Genomic DNA, 20,786 nt, shown 5'->3' on the forward strand with positions numbered 1-20,786 from the left:
GTGTCCATGGTCTTTCTGTCAGGAAAGAACAGGGCCCTGTGTATTGATATATGTAGCTTCCAGTACACACGTGCGCCCCTCCCCAATGCATGTTCATCCTTCACAGCTGAAACGCAGCCCCCTCATCCGCCTCCCTCGGGCGCCTGTCTTCCCCCATCCCCCAACCTGCCCAAGAAGCCTGACAATTAGCTGGGACCGGCATCCATCCTTTACCTTCATGGGCCCGCTTGCAGCCTGAGATTGTGGGACTGCAAGAGCTGCCAGCCGATCAGATTGACTGTCAGCTCTCCAGGGCGGAACTTAGTTCCACTGGAAAGCAGAGGTTCGACAGCGTTTCAGCTTGTTCACGATGCCCGAGGTGTGTTATTGCTGCAGGAGGTTGGCTTTTTGGAACAAACTTTGCTAGCAGGGGGGAAAGCAGTATGCCCCGTCATAAAATTTATCCCCACATGTTGAAATATTTTCCAGTCACAGTCCCGTAACCTGTTCAAGTCGAATGGAGCTAATTACATTGCTATGGATGCCAGTTCTATAAAATTCAATGCACTGGCTGTTTTGGGCCGTACAGGCTGCTGAAAGCACGTAAACTGCACAAACGCAAGCCATGACATGAAAGTATGCTTCTAAAAAAGATGATCCTGATGTAAAAAATTGCTTAAGGTGGAATTCTTTCTTGAAGAATAAAATAATTTCAATGTTATGCACAGAAAGCCCCCACAAACAGCTGGGTGATCATGAGCAGACCCTCTGTCTCAGTTGTGTTGATTCAGTAATAAATATCCACACCAGGGTGAACTGTCCTGCTCTTGTTTGAAATGGACCCTGAGGAAATTCCCGATCCACCCGAGAGAGCCTTACTTTAACATCACTTCTGACAGTGTAGCAGTCTGTCAGTCCAACACTGAAGTGTCAGCCGTGATTCTGGGCTCAGGTTTCTGGAGTGGGACTTGTTAATTCTTGTGTAGTCGTGCCCGGCCAGGCTAGCGTTTGCTGCCCATCGCTAATTGCTGTTAAATCCACAGTCTTCTGTCTCAGACTTCCCAACTGCACCACAGCGGTCCCAGGAGTCATGAAAGCTCAGAGCTGAATTAATGCCATGTTCAAATTGCAAAAATAATAAAACAATTTTGTCGGTTTATTCGCTGTCAAAATGCATTGAGTCTGCGCCTTGGTTTGCAAAAGGGAACATTCCAAGATGTGAGTTTGAAAGTTACCAGTGGATCACTCTGAAAGTTTCTAGCAAACATCAAACGTTGCTTTTCCGGGCAGTAAAAGCTTTGCCACAAACCTCATTACACCCTACTGCGATGCAGCTGCAGAGGAAATGCAAATGGAGTCTATTCAAATTGCACAAGTTGATTGAGAAACACTTTTGAGCTCTGGGGATGATTTCTCTGGTCACATCAAATACAAACGAAGAACAAGTGGCCCATGTTTACTCACAATAGCCATGGTGGTCAGTGCGACCACAGCAGAATCCGCTGCTCGCTGGTTTGCAAAACCAATCACGAACAAAGCAGAACTATGCACAGAAAGCCCCCACAAACAGCTGGGTGATCCTGATCTGGGGTTCTGCGTGTCTCCTGCCGAAGAGATTGGGAGAAGAACTCCAGAATTCCAAGGCTCTCCCAGAGCTTCAAAGCCAGTGGGCTGGATTCTCCGATTTTGAGGCTATGTCCCCACGCCGGCATGAGAACGGTGGCATTTTACCACAGAGAAAATGGCGTAAAGCGGCCACCGATCCTCCGTTTAGCACCCGGCTCCAGCTGCTGAAAGGGACTGGAGAATTGCCAGGTCCATGGCAGCGCGTGAGCCCGGTGGCGGCCTGCAGCGGCTGCAACATGGCGTGGCTGCTCGCGGACCCAGCCTGCGAAATATGCCCCCCCCCCCCCCACTTTGGCCAGCTCGCGCACCCCGGACCACCCAAACAGTGCCCCTGGCAAGGTCCAAAATCAGCCCTCCCCCAACTGCGGCGCCGCTGGACTGAGCCCGCAGCTGTCACGCCGCGTTCCCGACGGATGAGAAACCCACACCGTTGGGAACTTGGCCGGTTGGGTGCGGAACATCGGGGGGGGGGGGGGGGTGGGGGGGTGCCGGGCCTCCGGCGACGTCCTGAGGCCGTCGGTACTGCACGCGCCAAACTCTCCGAGGATGCCGCTTTGGAGGGGGCAGAGCATCGCAAAAGCAGCGCCGCCCCCTATTTGGTCACAAAGGCGATTCTCCGGCCGATCGCCGAATGCGATTTCGGCGCCAGGGACCGGAGGTGTCCACCCAGTGTCTTTGTCACTAATTGGGAGCAGACCATTTCCACAAAGACCACCAAGTTGGAAAAGATCAGGAAAATACTTGTTTCAGTCGTTTCACTCCTACATCCTGCTGGAAGCGGTGAATCAACCTGCAGACTTACACCTGAAGCTGACTGGACCTCTCCACTTTGTAAGATTCTTTTATGGCATGCGGACGTTGCTGGCAGCATTTGCGGTCCGTCCTTAATGGCCCTTGAACTTGAGTGGGCTTGCTCGGCCACAGGTGGGCTTTTACAACAATTTATGGTGGTTGTTTTGGTCACCATTACGGAGACTAGCTTCACAATTCAAATTCCTCAGATTTGAACCTTTTGCTTTTTTCTCACTCCACCTCCATCCCTTTAATTATCTCTTAATTCCTCCACCTCATCCCCAGCTCGATTCTTTGGTGTTCCTTCTCTCTGTCTCCCCCTTTTCCCCCACTTATTCCCCATCCATATCACCTTTTTCCATTACTGCACTGTTTCTGCTCACCCCTCTGAAAAAGTCTTCGATTAAAAGCAAATACTCTCCTTGAACCTCCTCCTTGGCTATTGCTAAGGATATGCTCATTCAGATAGTCCTGCTCAGACCTGTCATTTTACTTATCTTCCCGATTGAGATCCATGCACTGCACTTTGCTGGACAAGTGTTTCACCAAACTCCTGCCAATGCCATACGCTCATTAGCTGTGAACAAACGCTGCAGCATTGGCGAACTCACCCCTGCCACCTGGATGTGTTCAGGTTCTTTTTGTTGCTTTCTTTCCTCACCTGCATTTCACCCCACATCTCCTTGGCACTGCATTGGTCACAGTCGCGAGCATTGTTTAACTGAAGTCAGAATCAGGAAAGGCTACTTTGCCTCTTCAGATAACCAATTAGTTTATCCCTATGTTCAGTACCTGTAAGGCGGGAGAGCACTTCCCCCTGTTTATTGCTTGGTGCAAAAATATCGATAAAACGTTGTTGAACCACAAGATACACTTTGTATCCTGACTTTGGTGTATTTCCTCTGCTCTTGTTCGAGATAATGCCGTATGGTTTGAAAACTGACATGCAAAACATTTTCTCCGGGTAGGTTATTTACTATCAAAGCGGGAAGGCCAGGCTGGATCCCCAGAGAAGCCACTGTCTGACCTGGGCCGTATCTCGTACATGGCCTACTGGAAGTGTGTGATCTTGGAGTGCCTTCACCAATGTCATGACAAGCAACTCAGCATCAAGAAACTGAGCAAGCTGACAGGGATCTGTCCCCAGGATATCACCACAATACTGCAGCATCTCAAGATGTTACAGTTACGCAATGACCGGTATGTGGCCATTCAATTTGTTTTCTTCACTGCGCTGTTTTTCACAAAGAGTAAAGAATACCTCGATATAGTCCTCTCCCTCAGCTGCAAAAATAACAAAAAGCAAATAAATGTTAGTGCAATTAGTGCGCTCATTTTCTGCCTTCACTCAGAAAGGTATCTTAACTAATCAGAAACAAGTGAATACAAATAAACAATGGCTTTTAGTTAATTTTTTTAAATCATAAAGGAATTTATGTTTGTTTAAATAGCAATACCCGAGAGCACAGTCACAGATCCACACTCACACTGCTGTGGTTCTTAGCGCTGCTTTGACATTTCATTGCCTCTGTTTTACCTGATCCTTTTAATGACGAATGTGTTTGAATATTGTTGCAAACATGGGCGGCGCGGTGGCACAGTGGTTAGCACTGTTGCCTCACAGCTCCAGGGTCCCAAGTTCGATTCCGGCTTGGGTCACTGTCTGTGCGGAGTCTGCACGTTCTCCCCCGTGTCTGCGTGGATTTCCTCCGGGTGCTCCGGTTTCCTCCCACAAGTCCCGAAAAACATGCTGTAAGGTAATTTCGACATTCTGAATTCTCCCTCGGTGTACCCGAACAGGCGCCGGAGTGTGGCGACGAGGGGCTTTTCACAGTAACTTCATTGCGGCGTTAATGTAAGCCTACTTGTGACACTAATAAAGGTTATTCTCATTCAGGTTTCTGGTTATTCGTCGAGAGAAACTGATTCAGGAACATATGGCAAAGCTTCAAGCGAACCCACGGCTAATTGAAGTCGACGCTGACAGTTTACGCTGGACGCCTCTGATCTTTTCAAACACTGTTGTCTCTGAGGAAGAGGAGGATGAAGATGAGGAAGATGAGACTCCAGTATTAAAGGTAACTGCCTGTTCAAACAACAAATCAGTCTTCTTATCCGGCACTTTTTAAAAAAAAAAAAAGGTTTCCTGGATTTCTCTCTTTAGTGCGACATCAGACGTTATGCCCTCTGAATCAGTTGAAAAATACAACTCAATGAGCAAAGGGGGTAAAAGGTACAATGTTTTTATGTAAATGTTCAAAAATTGTATTAGTCTGAATCTGGATCGTGTAAGTTGACTTAAAGTCATCACAGTGCAGAATTTGCCACATCTCCATCGTGAGTTGAAGGTTCGCGGAGGTGTGTTAGAATTGGACTGCCAATACATCAAATGCATTACCACCTGCACTATCTGAGCTTGAATGGTCTTACCTGGACCGGAGAATAAATCTGTGTAGCGGTTTGATTCTAGTCTCTGTTGCCCATTGTGTTTGTTCATGATCTGGTATTGCACTGAGAATCACAGAGCAGTGATAGTCTTAATAACTTGCTCTGAATCTAAACCAAGTATGTCTTGTCATTTGTTGGCAGTGTAGCTGCACGGGTTTGTCAGCAGGGGGCAGCAGAAGCACACTGTCGGGTCCATGCATCAAATCTGGATGGAATAAGTTTTTTGACTTGTAGCATAAGTTAAATATCCACTTGACCAAAAAAGCAGAATACCGCAGGCACTGAAAATCAGAAATTGACACACGGAGAGTGAGCAACAAATGCTGGTGGGAATGTGTAAATCAGCCACTAACTTCAGTGATAAAGAGAGTTGCACATCTCCAGAGCTTGCTGGCCCATTTACTCCAGTATGCCATTTATTGCACACAAGTAAAATCGCGACTTTATTTGCGCATTAATTGCTCATTAAACATCCACAAAGTTGGGTGTGGAATGCAGCAAGTTTGGAAGTGTCTATGCAGAATGAAACTGTTGATGTTTCAGGAGGTGTGTGCGCTTTCTCTCTCAACAGGTACTGGTGGATATTTGTTGCATTTTCAGCCTCCTTCGCCAAGCAGAATAAAGCAAACTGCCTTTGGTGCACACCAAAATGTGATGCAGTTCTGCTTCTCTTGGCCATACTTAGTGTGCCTTTCACACATTTACTCAGCTTTAAAAGATCATCAAAAAGTGACTGATCTGAGCTTGGGCACCAAATTTACTTTGCAACCCTTAAACAGAAACCAGAAAGTTCAGACTCTTGTGTCTGCTTTGCCAGGTGCTCGGTGTGTGCAGTGTTTCTGAACCCCAGCTCCCTGCCTTTTCTCCATATCCACTAGAACCCTTACTTCACAAATAAGCAGCTATCTCCCTTTTGACCATTGAATTGATTTGAATCTTTGGCCACTGGAGACAATGTGCGTGCCCCCCCACCCTTAAAGAAGAGTGAAGAAATCTAACTTGGAATCACTTTTAACTGCTAATGTTAATGGTTACTTTTCCAAGGATCAACCTGGTGAATTGCGATTGAAATCGCATCGTGATTAATTTATCCATCCAAAGATTATCTGCTCCAAACACAGTGGGATAGATCTTTTTAAATTCATTTTTGCGAAGTGTGGGTTTCGCTGCATTTGTTGCCCAAACCGAAATGCTCTTGAGAAGGTGGTGGTGAGCTGCCTTCTCGAACCGCTGCAGCCTGTGTGGTGAAGGTGCACCCACAGTGCTGTGAGGGAGAGAGCTCCAGGATTTTGACCCAGCGACAGTGAAGGAAGAACGATGGTGAGTGACTTGGAGGGGAACTTCCAGGTTCCCAGGTATTTGCTACCCTTGGATAGTGTCGAGCTTCAGGAGTGTTGTTGGAGCTGCACTCATCCAGGCAGGCTTTAGGGAGTCAGGAGCTGAGTTACTTGCCACAGAATTCCGAGCCCCAGACCTGTTCTGGTAGCCAAAGTCTGAATATGACTGGGTTCCGTTCAGTTTCTGGTCAAGAATAATCCCCAGGGTTATACAAGTCGGAACCCCCCGGAGAGGGGGAAGGGATGAGGCGGTTCATGGACCAGTTGAGGTTCCCAAGGGTGGAAGCAGAGCGGGTGCAGGGACTGGGGGCCCCGATTGGGTTGGAGGAGGTAGTCAGGGGGCTGGCAGGCATGCAGACGGGCAAGGCCCCGGGCCCGGACGGCATCCCCGTAGAATTTTATAAGAAGTTCTGGGAGCTGCTGAGCCCGCTCCTGATGAGAACCTTCAATGAGGCAAAGGAGAAAGGGATCCTCCCTCCGACAATGTCGCAGGCATTGATATCGCTTACCCTGAAGAAGAAGGATCCGCTTCAGTGTGGGTCCTACAGGCCGATATTGCTCCTGAATGTGGATGCCAAGCTGTTGGCAAAGATTCTGGCCACCAGAATAGAGGACTGTGTCCCGGGAGTGATTGGGGAGGACCAGACGGGTTTTGTTAAGGGCAGGCAGCTGAACGCGAATGTGAGGAGGCTCCTGAATATTATCATGGTGCCCTCGGAGTGGGGTGGGGTGGGTGGAGGTGGTGGCTGCAATGGACGCGGAGAAGGCCTTTGACAGGGTGGAGTGGGAGTATCTGTGGGAGGCGCTAGGCAGGTTTGGATTTGGGGAGGGATTTATAGGGTGGGTCACGCTGCTGTATCAGGCCCCTGTAGCGAGTGTGTCCACGAACCGGCTAAGGTCGGAGTATTTCAGGCTGCATCGGGGGACAAGACAGGGGTGTCCCCTGTCCCCGTTGCTGTTTCCCCTGGCAATTGAGCCGTTGGCCATTGCGCTCAGGACTTTGGGGGATTGGAGGGGGTTGGTGCGCGGAGGGGAGGAGCACCGGGTCTCCCTCTACGCGGATGACCTGCTGTTGTATATTTCGGACCCGTTAGAGGGGATGGGGGAGGTCATGCGTATCCTGGGGGACTTCGGGAGGTTCACGGGGTAGAAGTTGAACGTGGGGAAGGGTGAGCTGTTCGTGGTCCATGGTAGGGGCCAGGAGGAGAGACTGAGGGAGCTCCCGCTCAGGATAGTGGAGAGGAGCTTTCGGTACTTGGGGATACAAGTGGCCAGGAACTGGGATGCCCTGTACAGGCTCAACTTAACCCGGCTCGTGGAGCAGATGGAGGGAGAGTTTAAAAGGTGGGATATGCTCCCGCTTTCCCTGGCGGGACGGGTGCAGACTGTGAAGATGACGGTTCTCCCCAGGTTCCTCTTCGTATTTCAGTGCCTCCCCATTTTCATCCCCAAGTCCTCCTTTAAGCGGGTGAGTAGGATTGTGACGGGATTTGTGTGGGCGAGTCAAAAGGGTATTCTTGGAGCGTAGCCGGGGGGAGGGGACTGGCTCTGCCGAACTTCTGCAGTTATTACTGGGCGGCCAATGTGGCCATGATTAGGAAATGGATGATGGAGGTGGGGGCGGTTGGAGGCGGCGTTGTGTAGAGGCACCAGTCTAGGGGCACTTGTTACGGCTCCGCTGCCGTTCTCGCCGGCGCGATACACCACTAGTCCGGTGGTGACGGCGACACTGAGGATCTGGGGGCAGTGGAGGAGACACAGGGGAGAGGAGGGGGCCTCGGTGTGGACCCCGATACGGAATAACCACAGATTTGCTCCGGGTAGGCTGAATGGGGGGTACCAAGGCTGGTATAGGGCAGGTATTAGGAGGATGGGGGACCTGTTTATAGACAGGGCTTTCCCCAGCATGCAGGCTCTGGAGGAGAGGTTCGGCCTCCCCCCGGGGAATGCGTTCAGGTACCTCCAGGTTCGGGACTTTCTTAGAAAACAGGTGGGGACATTTCCGCTGCTGCCCCCACGTATGATCCAGGATAGGGTGGTGCCTGGCATCTGGGTAGGGGAGGGGAAGGTGTCGGACATATATCAGGAGCTGCAGGAGGTAGAGGAAGCCTCAGTGGGGGAGTTGAAGGGCAAGTGGGAGGAGGAGCTGGATGAGGGCCTGTGAGCCGACGCCCTGGGCAGGGTGAATTCGTCCGCATCATGTGCCAGGCTCAGTTTAATCCAGTTTAAGGTGGTGCATCGGGCGCATATAACAGCGGCAAGAATGAGTAAGTTTTTTGGGGTGAAGGACAGGTGCCCGAGATGTGCAGGGAGTCCGGCGAACCATGCCCATATGTTTTGGGCGTGCCCGGCGCTTAAGGAATTCTGGCAGGGGTTTGCGAGGGTGATGTCTAGGATTTTGGACACTCGGGTGAAGGCGAGTCCAGCAGTAACGATATTTGGGGTGACGGAGGATCCGGGAGTGCAGGAAGCGAAAGAGGCCGAGGTACTGGCCTTTGCCTCCCTGGTAGCCCGGAGACGGATTCTGTTAATGTGGAGGGACTCGAAACCCCCGAGCGTGGAGACCTGGGTTAGCGATATGGCGGGGTTCCTCAGCCTGGAGCGAATAAAGTTCGCCTTGAGAGGGTCCTTGATGGGATTCTCCCGGCGGTATGTGAGTTGGGCATGGAGACAAAACCCACCTTGTTCTGTTTTTTTTTTAAATTCTGTTGTGTAAGTAGTTTCACAAAGCTTTGGGATATGCTTATTGTTATTTTTTATTACTATCTGTATTTCTATTTTTGTTTTGTAAAAACGCTCATTGGAAAACTTTAATCAAACATTTATTTTAAAAAAAGAATAATCCCCAGGATATTGATAGTGGGGAATTCAGTGATGGGAATGACATTGAATGTCATAGGGCAATGTTTGATTCTCCCTTATTATTGGAGATGGTTATTGCCTGGCACTTGTATGGCGCAAATGTTCTTTGCCACTTGTCAGCTCAAGCCTGGATATTGTCCAGGTCTTGCTGCATTGGGACAGGGACTGCTTCAGTATCTGAGGAGTCGCGAATGGTGCTGAACATTGTGCAGTCATCAGCGAACATCCCCACCTCTGATGGTCATTGATGAAGCAGCTGAAGATGGTTGGGCCTAGGACACGACCCTGAGGAATTCCCGCAGTGATGTGCCGGGATTGAGATGACTGAACTTCAAGAAACCACAACCATCTTCCTTTTGACGAGGTATGCCTCCAACCAGCAGAGAGTTTCCCCCCCGATTCCCATTGACTCCAGTTACTCTCGGGCTCCTTGATGCCACACTCTTGATGTCCAGGGCCGTCACTCTCACCTCACCTCTGGAGTTCAGCTCTTCTGTCCATGTTTGAACCAAGGCTGTCATGAGGTCAGAAGCTGAGTGACCCTGGCACAACCCAAACTGAGCGTCCGTGAGCAGGTTATTGCTGAGTAAGTGTCGCTTGACAGCGCTGTTAATGACCCCTTCCACCACTTCACTGATGATTGAGGGTAGCCTGCTGGGGTGGTCATTGGCTGGGTTGGATTTATCCTGCTTTTTGTGTACAGGACACATCCGGGCAATTTCCACTTTGCTGGGTTGATGCCAGTGTCGTAGCTGTGCTGGAAAATTCTGGCTTTGGGGGCTGCAATATCTGGAGCATGAATCTTCAATACTGTTGCCTGAGTATTGTCAGAACCTATCGCCTTTGCAGTATCCAGTGCTTTCCGTCATTTCTTGATATCACGTGGGGTGAATCAAATTGGCTGAAGACTGACATCTGTGATGCTAGGGGATCTCCGGGCGAGACCGAGATGAATCATCCACTCGGCACTTCTGGCTGAAGATTCTTGCTTTAGCCTGGCCTTTTGCACAGATGTGCTGGGCTCCTCCATCATTGCTGGATAAATAATGGCGAGTGAGCAACGAATGCTGTATTAATGTGCAAATCAGTCACTAAATTCAGGGATGAAGAGACATATCTGAACATTGCTGGTCTCTTTAGTCTGATGTGCCATTTGTTTACATCAGTAAAATCACGACCTTGGAGTCTCCTCTGCTTTATTGGCACATTAATTGCTCGTTAAATTTACCACAAAGTTGGGAACATAACAGCATAAATGCTTTTTATTGCACGATCATGCAGTGAATCAACCTCCAGTCCAGAGAGCTGCTAATAATCTCACTCTTGCATATAGCAATGTTACAATGTCAAATTGAGAAAATTTGCCCATGTGCTGAGATGCCACCTTCCGCTGATTTCTGTCTGATTTTTTCCGACCCGTATCGCTGAAGCGATGGAGAAACTAAGGAAGGGCAGGTGGGTGATGATTGCGCACAACATTGACCGTGAGAACCGTGCATTGCCTCTGCTTCCAAAGTGTAAATATTTCTTTTGCTTTTACCGATTGAAGTTGATGAGAGTTCTATTAAGATGTAAATGATTAAACATTTTCTATAACTCATTATGAAATATTCGGCAGGTATCAGATATATTGGTCGTGTGGTCATGGCTAGTGTGCAAGCCTGATTTCAACTTGCGGCCCCCTGAAATGAGGGAGGGCAACTCATGCGGCCAACTCACTAGCCGAGGTTGCCCATCACAGTCCGAGAGCCAAAGGTTGGCCACTGTGTAACTGGCTGAAAGGAGGTTGGCAAGTGTGCCTGACTGGCTCACCTTTCCTCTGGTCCTGACCTGCTGCTGGGCAATGATGGAAATTGATGGGAAAGATAGATTAGTCCCGCTTTTTGAATCTCAGTTAATTGAAGCCCAAAACATCATCCAGGCATCAAACACAAACGCTATCAATTGACCAGTCACAGCAGAGAAACAATTCTGTTCCAGGAGACCAGCTTTGTACAAAAGCAGTTTTCTTTCCGAGGTCACTGCTGCTGCTAATTAGTAAATGGCATCAATACTGATTCCTTCACAATCTCTTGAAATAACAAAGAGAAGATCTATCATCAAACCAATCTGAGTAGTTAGTTTGATGGTTATCCATCTCATTGATTTTCTGGACTATGGAATGTTGTCTGCAGGTGGAAGCAGTTGGATAATAAGACCAGATTGTCGAGCAGTTGGAATTTTACCTGCACACTTCAGTTAACAATTTTCTGCGTAGTAACTTGCTGGAAGTACAATGTGATAACAGTGTGGTGATAACAATGAGGCACTGAGTCCTGGGTGAACAGCAAGTTCCCTCACCAATGATGAATAAGGACTGAGAAAAATGATGGTTTTCTCATCAATATTGTTTTTAAAAACTGTGATGGAATGAGTACCAAGGCCATAAATCAACTAGTGATAGGGTTCAACACATGTTTCTCTGACATCTTTCAAAAAGAAAACTGAAGGCGCACATCTGATTTCCTGTCATAGAAAATCTTAACAGTTTCTCTGTTGGAATTCTTAATTGATAGGCAACAGATATAACACGATCAGATAGGGCAGCACGGTGGCGCAGTGGGTTAGCCCTGTTGCCTCACGGCGCCGAGGTCCCAGGTTCGATCCCGGCTCTGGGTCACTGTCCGTGTACAGTTTGCACATTCTCCCCGTGTCTGCCTGGGTCTCACCCCCACAACCCAAAGACGTGCAGGGTAGGAGGATTGGCCACGCTAAATTGCCCCTTAATTGGAAAAAAATGAATTGGATACTCTAAATTTATATTTTTTAAAAAGGAATAAATAAATAAAAGAAAAAAATAAATAAATTAATTCAAAAATATATAAACACGATCAGATGTCTTGGGCTTCAGTTAACTGGGATTCAAAAGATAAGATTCCTCTATCATTCCCATCAATTTCCTATCTGTTGAGAGTTGAGAGCTCCTGTACTAGTTCCTGTACCAATTTCCTATCTGTTGGGAGCTCCTCACAGACCGCATGGTTCGGTTGGAGCAGCAATTGGATGCACTTAGGAGCATGCAGGTGGCGGAAAGCATCATAGATCGCAGTTATGTAAATGTGGTCACACCCAAGGTGCAGGCAGAGAAATGGGTGACCACCAGAAAGGGCAGGCAGTCAGTGCAGGAATCCCCTGTGGTTGTCCCCCTCTCGAACAGATATACCCCTTTGGATACTGTCGGGGGGGATAGCCTATCAGGGGAAAACAGCAGCAGCCAGAGCAGTGGCACCACGGCTGGCTCTGATGTTCAGAAGGGAGGGTCAAAGCGCAGAAGAGCAATAGTAATAGGGGACTCTATAGTCAGGGGCACAGATAGGCACTTCTGTGGACGTGAAAGAGACTCCAGGATGGTATGTTGCCTCCCTGGTGCCAGGGTCCAGGATGTCTCCGAACGGGTAGAGGGCATCCTGAAGGGGGAGGGCAAACAGGCAGAGGTCGTTGTACATATTGGTACTAACGACATAGGCAGGAAGGGGCATGAGGTCCTGCAGCAGGAGTTCAGGGAGCTAGGCAGAAAGTTAAAAGACAGGACCTCGAGGGTTGTAATCTCGGGATTACTCCCTGTGCCACGTGCCAGTGAGGCTAGAAATAGGAAGGTAGAGCAGCTAAACACGTGGCTAAACAGCTGGTGTAGGAGGGAGGGTTTCCATTATCTGGACCACTGGGAGCTCTTCCGGGGCAGGTGTGACCTGTATAAGAAGGAAGGGTTGCATCTAAACCGGAGAGGCATAAATATCCTGGCCGCGAGGTTTGCTAGTGTCACACGGGAGGGTTTAAACTAGTATGGCAGGGGGGTGGGCACGGGAGCAATAGTTCAGAAGGTGAGAGCATTGAGGGAGAACTAGGGAATAGGGACAGTGTGGCTCTGAGGCAGAGCAGACAGGGAGAAGTTGCTGAACCCAGCGGGTCTGGTGGCCTGAAGTGCATATGTTTTAATGCAAGGAGAATTACGGGTAAGGCAGATGAACTTAGAGCTTGGATTAGCACTTGGAACTATGATGTTGTTGCCATTACAGAGACCTGGTTGAGGGAAGGGCAGGATTGGCAGCTAAACGTTCCAGGATTTAGATGTTTCAGGCGGGATAGAGGGGGATGTAAAAGGGGAGGTGGAGTTGCGCTACTTGTTCGGGAGAATATCACAGCTGTACTGCGAGAGGACACCTCAGAGGGCAGTGAGGCTATATGGGTAGAGATCAGGAATAAGAAGGGTGCAGTCACAATGTTGGGGGTATACTACAGGCCTCCCAACAGCCAGCGGGAGATAGAGGAGCAGATAGGTAGACAGATTTTGGAAAAGAGTAAAAACAACAGGGTTGTGGTGATGGGAGACTTCAACCTCCCCAATATTGACTGGGACTCACTTAATGCCAGGGGCTTAGACGGGGCGGAGTTTGTAAGGAGCATCCAGGAGGGCTTCTTAAAACAATATGTAGACAGTCCAACTAGGGAAGGGGCGGTACTGGACCTGGTATTGGGGAATGAGCCCGGCCAGGTGGTAGATGTTTCAGTAGGGGAGCATTTCGGTAACAGTGACCACAATTCAGTAAGTTTTAAAGTACTGGTGGACAAGGATAAGAGTAGTCCGAGGATGAATGTGCTAAATTGGGGGAAGGCTAATTATAACAATATTAGGCGGGAACTGAAGAACATAGATTGGGGGCGGATGTTTGAGGGCAAATCAGCATCTGACATGTGGGAGTTGAAAGGAATACAAGACCGGCATGTTCCTGTGAGGAAGAAAGATAAATACGGCAATTTTCGGGAACCTTGGATGACGAGTGATATTGTAGGCCTCGTCAAAAAGAAAAAGGAGGCATTTGTCAGGGCTAAAAGGCTGGGAACAGACGAAGCCTGCGTGAAATATAAGGAAAGTAGGAAGGAACTTAAGCAAGGAGTCAGGAGGGCTAGAAGGGGTCACGAAAAGTCATTGGCAAATAGGGTTAAGGAAAATCCCAAGGCTTTTTACACGTACATAAAAAGCAAGAGTGTAGCCAGGGAAAGGGTTGGCCCACTGAAGGATAGGCAAGGGAATCTATGTGTGGAGCCAGAGGAAATGGGCGAGGTACTAAATGAATACTTTGCCTCAGTATTCACCAAAGAGAAGGAATTGGTAGATGTTGAGTCTGGAGAAGGGGGTGTAGATAGCCTGGGTCACATTGTGATCCAAAAAGACGAGGTGTTGGGTGTCTTAAAAAATATTAAGGTAGATAAGTCCCCAGGGCCTGATGGGATCTACCCCAGAATACTGAAGGAGGCTGGAGAGGAAATTGCTGAGGCCTTGACAGAAATCTTTGGATCCTCGCTGTCTTCAGGGGATGTCCCGGAGGACTGGAGAATAGCCAATGTTGTTCCTCTGTTTAAGAAGGGTAGCAAGGATAATCCCGGGAACTACAGGCCGGTGAGCCTTACTTCAGTGGTAGGGAAATTACTGGAGAAAATTCTTCGAGACAGGATCTACTCCCATTTGGAAGCAAATGGACGTATTAGTGAGAGGCAGCACGGTTTTGTGAAGGGGAGGTCGTGTCTCACTAACTTGATAGAGTTTTTCGAGGAGGTCACTAAGATGATTGATGCAGGTAGGGCAGTAGATGTTGTCTATATGGACTTCAGTAAGGCCTTTGACAAGGTCCCTCATGGTAGACTATTACAGAAGGTGAAGTCACACGGGATCAGGGGTGAGCTGGCAAGGTGGATACAGAACTGGCTAGGCCATAGAAGGCAGAGAGTAGCAATGGAGGGATGCTTTTCTAATTGGAGGGCTGTGACCAGTGGTGTTCCACAGGGATCAGTGCTGGGACCTTTGCTCTTTGTAGTATATATAAATGATTTGGAGGAAAATGTAACTGGTCTGATTAGTAAGTTTGCAGACGACACAAAGGTTGGTGGAATTGCGGATAGCGATGAGGACTGTCGGAGGATACAGCAGGATTTAGATTGTCTGGAGACTTGGGCGGAGAGATGGCAGATGGAGTTTAATCCGGACAAATGTGAGGTAATGCATTTTGGAAGGTCTAATGCAGGTAGGGAATATACAGTGAACGGTAGAACCCTCAAGAGTATTGAAAGTCAAAGAGATCTAGGAGTACAGGTCCACAGGTCATTGAAAGGGGCAACACAGGTGGAGAAGGTAGTCAAGAAGGCATACGGCATGCTTGCCTTCATTGGCCGGGGCATTGAGTATAAGAATTGGCAAGTCATGTTGCAGCTGTATAGAACCTTAGTTAGGCCACACTTGGAGTATAGTGTTCAATTCTGGTCGCCACACTACCAGAAGGATGTGGAGGCTTTAGAGAGGGTGCAGAAGAGATTTACCAGAATGTTGCCTGGTATGGAGGGCATTAGCTATGAGGAGCGGTTGAATATACTCGGTTTGTTCTCACTGGAACGAAGGAGGTTGAGGGGAGACCTGATAGAGGTATACAAAATTATGAGGGGCATAGACAGAGTGGATAGTCAGAGGCTTTTCCCCAGGGCAGAGGGGTCAATTACTAGGGGGCATAGGTTTAAGGTGAGAGGGGCAAGGTTTAGAGTAGATGTACGAGGCAAGTTTTTTACGCAGAGGGTAGTGGGTGCCTGGAACTCGCTACCGGAGGAGGTAGTGGAAGCAGGGACGATAGGGACATTTAAGGGGCATCTTGACAAATATATGAATAGGATGGGAATAGAAGGATACGGACCCAGGAAGTGTAGAAGATTGTAGTTTAGTCGGGCAGCATGGTCGGCACGGGCTTGGAGGGCCGAAGGGCCTGTTCCTGTGCTGTACATTTCTTTGTTCTTTGTTGTTTTGAACGGGACACACTCGACCAAGGGTTACAGAGGAAATAGAGGGATGTCAGTTAGGCACAATTGTGAACTTTCAGCCAGGCACACAGCACACACACCCGGTGACCAATCTGTTGCTCCAGGGTGTGGTACCTCGCGACATTTGAGTCGCAGACGGGAGGCTACGGTTTCTGGTGTTCTTCTCTCTGAAGCACCATTCCTGTCTGAAAATTACAGACGGCGCTGTTGTCACACTGCACAAAAAGGTAGGTCTTGAATTTATACTTCAATGTCAACTTTGTAAGAGGAGTCCTGGATAGGAGATGATTCACCATTCATTTCTTCAATGTCATTTATTTGAAACAGACTGAAAATACCGGTGAGTTATGGGATAAGAAGGAGCCGAATGGTTACCTACCATTGCAGAACGGCAGGCAAATAACAGCATGCGCAACAACTTGCAAAACCCGACAGGACGGCTCTGTGGAAGCTCTGATTCCGAATGGTGAGAGCAAGAGGAAGCATTTCAGTGAGAGCAGTGAGGAAGAAGAGGAGGAGGAAGACTATGAGGATGAAGAAGGTGATGACACGAGACCGAGCTCTCCACCCGTACTGACAAAACCAGCTCTGCGTGGACTGAAGAGGAAGGTAAGATGTGGAAAGTTGCTTTTGTCTTTCTCCTAGCCAAATGTACCTCCTTTGTGGCCAATAACTAAAACAGTGCAAGGGCCGAGGCAACACCTTTGGAAGACGCACACGGTTTGTTATGATTTCTTTCCTGGCTGCAGAGGGGAATGAATCATGACGTGGATAGACCACATCCACGGGTTTTAGAGTCCGTGATGAGGGATCATCAAGTTCTAACTGTCGTTTGGAGTGAGGAGAAATGTATTTACACTGCGCATTGCTGGAGTGTGGGAATCTCCAAATGCAGTGTTTGAGGCAGAGCGCAGACTATGGTATCTTTAAAGAGAAAATTGAAACTCGGAGCACAGGAAGGTGGACATTTCTGGGAAAGAGCAAGGGGATTAGTTTTGAATTGCCCAATGGGAAATGGGCAGAGTGGCCTCATTTTGACCCATAAATACCGCTCGCTCAATACCTCGATGTTAGATCTGTCTCCCACTCGTCTTTCGGCTTTGCAAATTTGCTCTGCAAGATACGACAAACACGACCCTGTGTTCCATCATGTATCTCACCCATTAAATGTCTTTATCGTGCATCATCTACAATTAATGGGAGGAGAGAACGTGGAACCTGAAAATAAACATTTTCGTTTACATGTTCAAATATTTCCCTTTGTTCTCAAGTTCGGGTGGAGATGATAAATACTGATATTTTTATTCAGTCATGTCGAGTGTAAATTAAGGCCATTTTGAAATTAAATGGTTCTGCAGTGAATCTATTCCCTCTGTGTGCAGGTTTCAGTGTGGAACTAATTTTGATCATTTTACTGTTTGCAAGATTACAATATTACAGGTTCAAGAGGAGTAATGTTTAAATAATGAGGTTTAGTGCAAAAACCCCCGCCAGCTCCACCCGCACCCCTGCCCCATACCCCACTCAATACCCTTCTCTCTTTTACTCCAGCTCCTCTTCCACACACCCCATCCCAAAGAATGTCTGTGTTTTCAGGACTGTGCCAATTTGTGATTCAACATGTCTGCTGTGCTTCAGAGTAGCCAAAAGTGAGCCAGCCTCCACATACCGTTTCTGTCACACCACTTCAGCTTGTACTGTGGGAAACGACAGCCAGGCAAACCACTTGTTAGTGACCTGATAACACCGTGCCAAACCCAGGTACATTTCCTTGGGCCAGAAAATCATTTTAAAATAAAATTCTCATTCTATCTAATTTTATTCCAATGCAGGGCCTGTGAACAAGGAGGTAGGGTGGGATTAAATTGTGTTGCAATAACTGTTACCATTGGTTCTGCAGCATCCAACGGAAATAAGAGCGGCACAGTAACCCAGTGGTTAGCACCATTGCTTCACAGCGCCAGGGACACGGGTTCCATTCCCAGCTTGGGTCACTGCCTGTGCGGAGTCTGCACGTTCTCCCCGTGTCTGCGTGTGTTTCCTCCAGGTGCTCCGGTTTCCTCCCGCAAGTCCCGAAAGACGTGCTGTTGGGTGAATTGGACATTCTGAATTCTCCCTCGGTGTACCCGAACAGGCGCCAGAGTGTGGCAACGAGGGGATTTTCACAGTAACTTCATTGTAGTGTTAATGTAAGCCTACTTGTGACACTAATAAAGATTATTATTATAAAATTAGACCACTGAGAAATAGTTTGGAAAGAAATAGTCAAGAAGAAGCTTTTTGCGGAAAAGGGGTGAATATTTGGCAATGTCTGCCACCTGGATTAGGAAAGCCACAAACCCGAACAACACTAATGATGGTGCTCCAGTAGCAGGACGCTCTCTCAGAGGAGCTACTGGACGTATGAGGGGTGACGTTCAACAAGCCAAATGGCCTTCCCGGCCTTGGCTTCGTCGAATGATGTCAAGAATTAGCAGAGACATCTCGCCTCCAGTGAGCTTTTGTCCTCGCTGGTAGTGAAAATAGGTTACAATCTCTGCACGTGAAGTGCAACAAGCATTTCACCCCAAAGAAACCCTGATGGCGCAAATTTATCACTGGATAAATGCTGATCACTGCGGACAGCCACCGTTTAATCCTTTCTGCCCTTTTTATTTTGCATTACTTCAGCTGAAAGAAAATTATTTGAACCAGTATTTTTGTAAAGCCAGAGAGGCATGAAAGGATTTGTGTTTTTTTTTCCAATTTTAACCTTTCTCCGTACACATCTGACAGAGCTGCTAGTTCCAGAGAGTGAAGTGAATATACTGAAATATAGCCAATGTAGATCACCAACATGAGGCAACGCCAAGCATCATACTTTTCCCTTAAGATGTTACCATTGCTGTTGCCATTTTCTGTGGCTGGTCACTAATTTTCTGTGTATTTTGTAGTAGATGTGCTTGCCATTGCCAGTGAGATTGCCCTTTCTTCATTCTCGATGGGTTCCTTCAAAAACAAGAGCTAAATGCTGTGGATGCCGGGAATCTGAAATAAAAACAGGAAGTGCCGGAAACACTCTGGTCCACCAGCATCTGGGAAGAGAAAAGCTGTTGGCATTTTAAGCCGATAGCATCTCATCGGAACTTCATTTTGCTCTGTTTCTGAAGAAGCAAGAAATCTGATGTTCTTGCCGTATCCAATTGAAGTTTTCTCTCTGAATTTGTTGAAATTGTCCACCCATCCTGCTGTTGCCATCCAGAACCTGCTTTCAAACCTGATCTGTCAAACTGTTTGCCTCTTCCAACTTTTGTCATATAACATATATGGATACACAAGTGCGTTTGTAGCAATTTCACTAGGTGGCAGTGTCTCCCACAAGTTGGTACAGTATCTGGCGAACTGCTCAACGTTTACCCTCCATTCGCAATGTTGCAAAGGCAACCAACTCCTCGATCAACATTAACCCTCTCAACCCTTGATAGCACATTATACATTTTAACTCGACAGACAGCCTGGAAAATATTTTTGCAAAGTTAGCATCTCACCTTTAGATAACATTCAATAATGTTTTTTCTGTTTGATTGAAGCTGTGACTCAGAGTTTCTTCCTGTCAGCTACGTTCATCCAGCAGGGTGATAAACTGAGATTGTTCACTTGCAGCACTAACAGCTGGGACACACACTGCCTTCAAGAAACAGTTAATTTGAGAAGTATTAGGCTCGAAATCGGTCGCACCCCCCCCCCCCCCCCCATAAATAACGGCGATTTTAACTGCGCTTGTATCAATGCAGACCTGCTATTTTTGAAATTCATAATGTTGTCCCTTTTTCCCTAGAGAGTGGTAATTCACCGGAAAAAACGTGGGCGAAAGCGCAAACAGCACAACAGCAGTGTTGTGACGGAGACTATCTCGGAGACGACCGAGGTGCTCGATGAACCCTTTGATGATTCTGACGCAGAGAGACCAATGCCTCACCTGGAACCAACTTTTGAATTGGAAGAGGATGACAGAAACGAGAAGGAACACAGAGGTGGACGCATATTCAGAAGTCTGACATCTGGTGGTGTTGTACGAAAACGCTCTTCCTGCCAGAGAAAGGCTACGGATGAAAATGGCGATGCTGATGCAGTGAAAGGTATTTGACTATTGAATTAAATAATTTCAGTGTTCATAGTATCATTTGAGTAAAAACAGTAAGCATAATATGCTCAACTGGGGAACACCTAATTTTAGTGATCAAAGGAGGCACCGAGGACAAGTAGATTGGCAAAGGTGATTCCAGAGTTAAGTCCTCACTGAGCAGCAGAAGGCATTCAAGGAAGATAACGTTTCTCTGAAGGAAAAAGATGAAGCTGAAAAGGCCTCCCTGAATGGTAGAAGATTTACAATAAATGCGAGGAGCAAGATTCTGTTTATTTTCTTAATTTATGGTATCAGGGGCGTCACTGGCTACACCAGCATTTATTCCCCATCCCTAGTTTCCCCGTGAGAAGGTGGGGGTGAGCCGCCATCTTGAGCCGCTGCAGTCCTTGAGATGTAGGCACAGTGCAGTTAGGGAGGGAGTTCCAGGATTTTGCCCCAGCGACAGTGAAGGAACGGCCGATATATTTCCAAGTCGGGGTGGTGAGTGACTTGGAGGGGAACCTCCAGGTGGTGGGGTTCCCAGGTATCTGCTGCCCGTGTCCTTTGAGATGGTGGTGGTCGCGGGTTTGGAATGTTGCCTGAGGAGCCTCGGTGAGTTGCTGCAGTGCATCTTGTAGATGGTACACACGGCTGCCGCTGTGCGTCGGTGGTGGAGGGATTGAATGTTTGCGGAAGGAAAGTAGAGCAATGAATTGAAAAGTTGATATTGGAACCAACGAGAGGTCACAAATAAAGATTATAAAGTAATCTTAAATTGACCCCCCGAAATACTCAGT

At 47.9% G+C, this 20,786-nt stretch overlaps 1 protein-coding gene across 2 annotated transcripts in view; it reads left to right on the forward strand.

Moving 5' to 3' along the window:
- Nucleotides 1–20,786, forward strand: part of LOC140396944 (histone acetyltransferase KAT6A-like) — a 616,358-nt gene that overhangs the window by 587,175 nt on the left and 8,397 nt on the right. For both annotated transcript variants that reach the window (XM_072485891.1, XM_072485892.1), the window contains exons 13-16: nt 3,366–3,597; nt 4,295–4,475; nt 16,212–16,493; nt 19,702–20,002. In XM_072485891.1, coding sequence (XP_072341992.1) covers nt 3,366–3,597; nt 4,295–4,475; nt 16,212–16,493; nt 19,702–20,002 — 996 coding nt within the window. The remainder of the gene's footprint in view (nt 1–3,365; nt 3,598–4,294; nt 4,476–16,211; nt 16,494–19,701; nt 20,003–20,786) is intronic.

The sequence above is a fragment of the Scyliorhinus torazame genome, chromosome 20 (assembly GCF_047496885.1).
Source record: "Scyliorhinus torazame isolate Kashiwa2021f chromosome 20, sScyTor2.1, whole genome shotgun sequence".
Taxonomy (NCBI): Eukaryota; Metazoa; Chordata; class Chondrichthyes; order Carcharhiniformes; family Scyliorhinidae; genus Scyliorhinus; species Scyliorhinus torazame.